The sequence below is a fragment of the Manihot esculenta genome, chromosome 13 (genome assembly GCF_001659605.2).
Source record: "Manihot esculenta cultivar AM560-2 chromosome 13, M.esculenta_v8, whole genome shotgun sequence".
NCBI classification, from domain to species: Eukaryota; Viridiplantae; Streptophyta; class Magnoliopsida; order Malpighiales; family Euphorbiaceae; genus Manihot; species Manihot esculenta.
This window is the reverse complement of record NC_035173.2, coordinates 22,315,267-22,319,054: the sequence shown is the minus strand read 5'-3', so window position 1 is coordinate 22,319,054 and position 3,788 is coordinate 22,315,267. Positions and strand designations below refer to the sequence as shown.

Below are 3,788 nucleotides of genomic sequence, written 5' to 3'. Positions count from 1 at the left end.
CCTATAATCACGGGATACCTTATCCACTAGCTAATAGCAGTCAAATTTTCAGGAGATTCACTAACTCCATCTTCTTATAGTATAAAAGTGAAGAATATACAGAATTTAAGATACGTATTTTTACACAATCTCTTTAAACTCAAACTACTTAGTTGCACTCGCCCTTTTTAATAAATTACTGACTTGAGTATCGAAATGATTGCCTATAGACGCCAACCACGTCATCTTTTTTTTTTTTTTTTTTTTTTTCCAGATTGATCAATTATCTCCAATTCATTTTCCACCATATTAGTATTAATCTTAAATAAAGTTAAAATTCAATTTGTATTTATTAGAGATATTCAATTTAATCTTTTTTTCATTTTAGCAAAATAAAATTAGAAATTTCAATTTAATCTCGATTCTAACTAAAAATGGAGAAATTAATTTTTTTATTTTAAGGCCAATTACATCAAGAAAGAAATTTTGACATTTATTTAATTTGGACAAAGCTAAAAGAAGATGAGTTAAATTTAACGTCCCAATAACTAGAGAGAAATTTGAACATTTGAACATTTATCATAAAGAAAATTAGATCCCCATATAAGAAATTGCATTCCATTCTGAATTTCCAAGCAAACTAGACATTTAAAAAATTTTTAAAAAAAATGTAAAGAAATAAATACATTGAAAAACCACTATTGAGAAATCTTATCTAATCACAAATCATAACTGTCATAGTTTGAACCTTCACCACTGGATGGCATTTGTGGGCAATTTGGAGTGGTGTCTGCCTGCTGCTGTTCCAACATTGTACTAAAGCTTGGACCTTCAATCTCATGCTGCTGCCCAACCCAAAAAAAAAAAAAAAAAAAAAAAAATCCCCAATTATATAAAAAAAAGTTTTATTATTTTATTCCATTGATTTAATAAAAGTAACTGCTTATTTAGTTTTTGTCCTTTAAAGTATTAATCAATTAATGTCGACTTTCTAAATTGTTAATTATTTAGTTCATTTTAATTGTTTAACTAGTTATTAATGTATAAAATAATTAAAATATCTTTGTCACTAATTAGCCTTGAAATTTCAATGCGCAATTATCCAATTTATATAATTTCAAAATCACAGATATTCGGTACCTGCAATTTCAAAATTATGGCTATTCAATCCTTTCAAATTTTATAAATTAATTAGTTAAAAGTTTGAAAAGACATGAATTATCCTTTTAACAAACAAAATAAAATATTTATTATTTAGTCAATTTAAAAAAATTTATTAATTAGTCGTTCAAAATTGAAAATATATTCAAACATTCATGAGATTTTAAAAATTTTATTAATTAGTTTTTTCTTTAGTTTCAACCGTTAAATGTTCTATTATTCAGTTCATATCATATGAAAAAACTCATTAGTAGTCTATTAATTTTATAAAATATGTATAAATTAGTCTTTTCGTTTTAAAGATATTTCAAATTTTTTTATAATACTTAACTATAAAAATTAACAAATAGATTAAATAGTATACTTTTAAAATCTCAAGAATATATTGTATTTTTTAAAATTAAGTAACTAACATATACATTTTTCGATATTATAGGGATTAAATAATTTTTTTTTAAAGATTAAATAATTAATTTTATTAAATTATAAAAACTAAATAGTATTTTTAAAAAAAAAATAAAAGAAATGAAATAACCTTCATTAGAGGGAATGAGCTGGGAGGCATGAAGGCAGCAAGGAGTTCAGTGGACGACAATGAAGAGAAAGCTTGTTGCCATGAAGTTATCGTTTCGCTGTCTGAGTTGTTGATTTGTGCTGTTCCTCCTACTCCCATGTTGCATGGATCCACATTTACATTTGTTCCACGTGGCGACAACCCATCAAACATAGTCGTCGATGATTGGTTATTGCTGTTAATATATGAAAAGTTATAAACTCTTTAATTACTTGTTTAAATTTTGATCATTTAGCAGAAATTTATGTTAATATTAATTACCTTACAGGAATACAAGAAGATTGATCAGATTTTAAGGCTACAGCATTTGGGTTTTGTCCATTCTCTGGAGGCAACCAGTTAGCTATTTCATTTTGGAAATTTTGCAGCCCTTCCTCTGAATCTAAGTATATCTGCAAATTCTAAACAAATGAATTGAGCATATTTAATAAAACAATTTTTTACCAAGAGATTGAGATGGATGACACAATTTTTAGAGATTTAGAATTCGAGCTCTCATGTAACTGGATTAATTGAATAATACCACAATTTTCTTTCTAACGAGAGATTATATTTAGTTGATTAATTGATGAATTACCTGTAAAGTTGATGGATCATATGCAGATGCATGGTTGCTCAACAGATATTTCTGCAAGAATATATAATTATAATTACTTAATTAAGCAAATATTTAATTAACTGTAATTATGGAGAAATTAAATTGTGGAGCTCTGCCTATATATGTTTATATATATACCTTTCTGTCCTGGAGAAGTGTCATGACATCCAAAAGATTCTTCTCACAAGATTCAAGTTCTCCCATGGATGTGAACTTTAGAGGATCAGGCTCATATATCCTTTAAATTAATTAAATAATAAAAAAGAAAATGTTAATTTAAAACAAGACATTAACACTTAATTAAGTATTCTAACCTTAATTGATCCTCGGCTATCTGAACCTGATGCTGCAAGTTGCAAACCTCTTGCTGGAGCTCCTGGATATTGAACAGCTAAATTACAATTAACAGTTTTACCCCTATACTTATTGGGATGTTCAAGTTAGTCCCTTTCTAACTTTTTGTCCAAATTAGCCCCAAAATTTAGCCTAAAAATAAATAAGTCAAGTAATTGATAGCGACTTAGCTTTTTAGCAAAAATAAACATAAATTGCAACTTTTGGGTTAATTTGAATAAAAAGTTAAAAATGCAATAAATTGAACTTCTCCACATAATACCCAGATTCTTAGAACTATAAATCATTTTCTATTTTACCTCTATATTTGATCTGGTAACTTCTGGACTGCAAAGTTGTTAATTGGTATATACATATAAGAAAAGTGAAAAAATAGAGTCAATATTTCAAATCATCAAAAATGTTTTTTATTGATATTTTTTAATATGTTGATGGGTAAATTTTATCGATATTTATTACGGTATTTTATATAATAAAAATTAAAAGAAGCAGAAGCAGAAGGAAGAGAGAATTACATACTTGGCAGCTTGAAGAGCCATGTCATTTTCTGTCTTGAGTTTTTTAAGAGTGCTGAGCAAATACTGCAATGGATATATAGAGATCATAATTTTTAATAAAATCTCCCATCATCTTATTCCTTCAAAAGTAAATCCTTGCTTGTAACTTGCACACTATTTAACTTTACCTCTCGGTTTTGAACATCACTGCAATAACAACATAAAACATAATCTTTATGAAGTTAAATTTCTTTTAAAAAATCAAATATAATTTGGTTAAGAAAAAAAAAAAGCATACCATCCTCCATCATTTTCGGGAAAATTTATGTATCGTGCAATCACATCTTCAATCCTAATTATAAATTTTAAAAAAAAAAAAAGTGTTAACATGAAAAAAATAAAGAGAAAATCATAGTAATTCACATAATGTAAAATATCACCTTTGTTTGCCAGAAAAGTGACTGAGGCGGCCGGAAGGAGAGAACATAATAAGAGCAATATCAATATCACAGAGAATAGCAAGCTCATAAGCTTTTTTAATAAGTCCATTTCTTCGTTTAGAGAATGTGACTTGTCTATTTGTGTTGTTCTCTATTCTTTTTATTGGGAGTTTAACTCGACCCAT

The 3,788-nt window shown here is 27.0% G+C and overlaps 1 protein-coding gene across 1 annotated transcript; it reads right to left on the bottom strand.

Annotated features, from left to right (window-relative positions):
* Positions 1-698: 698 nt before the first annotated feature.
* On the bottom strand, positions 699-3,788 carry LOC122721508 (agamous-like MADS-box protein AGL104). Its single transcript, XM_043949354.1, has 11 exons — positions 3,604-3,788; positions 3,462-3,515; positions 3,352-3,370; positions 3,186-3,247; positions 2,966-2,993; positions 2,627-2,688; positions 2,451-2,550; positions 2,292-2,342; positions 1,976-2,106; positions 1,676-1,889; positions 699-824 (listed from the first exon to the last, which is right to left on the bottom strand). Exons 1-11 carry the CDS (start codon positions 3,786-3,788, stop codon positions 699-701), a joined length of 1,032 nt encoding a protein of 343 aa, XP_043805289.1.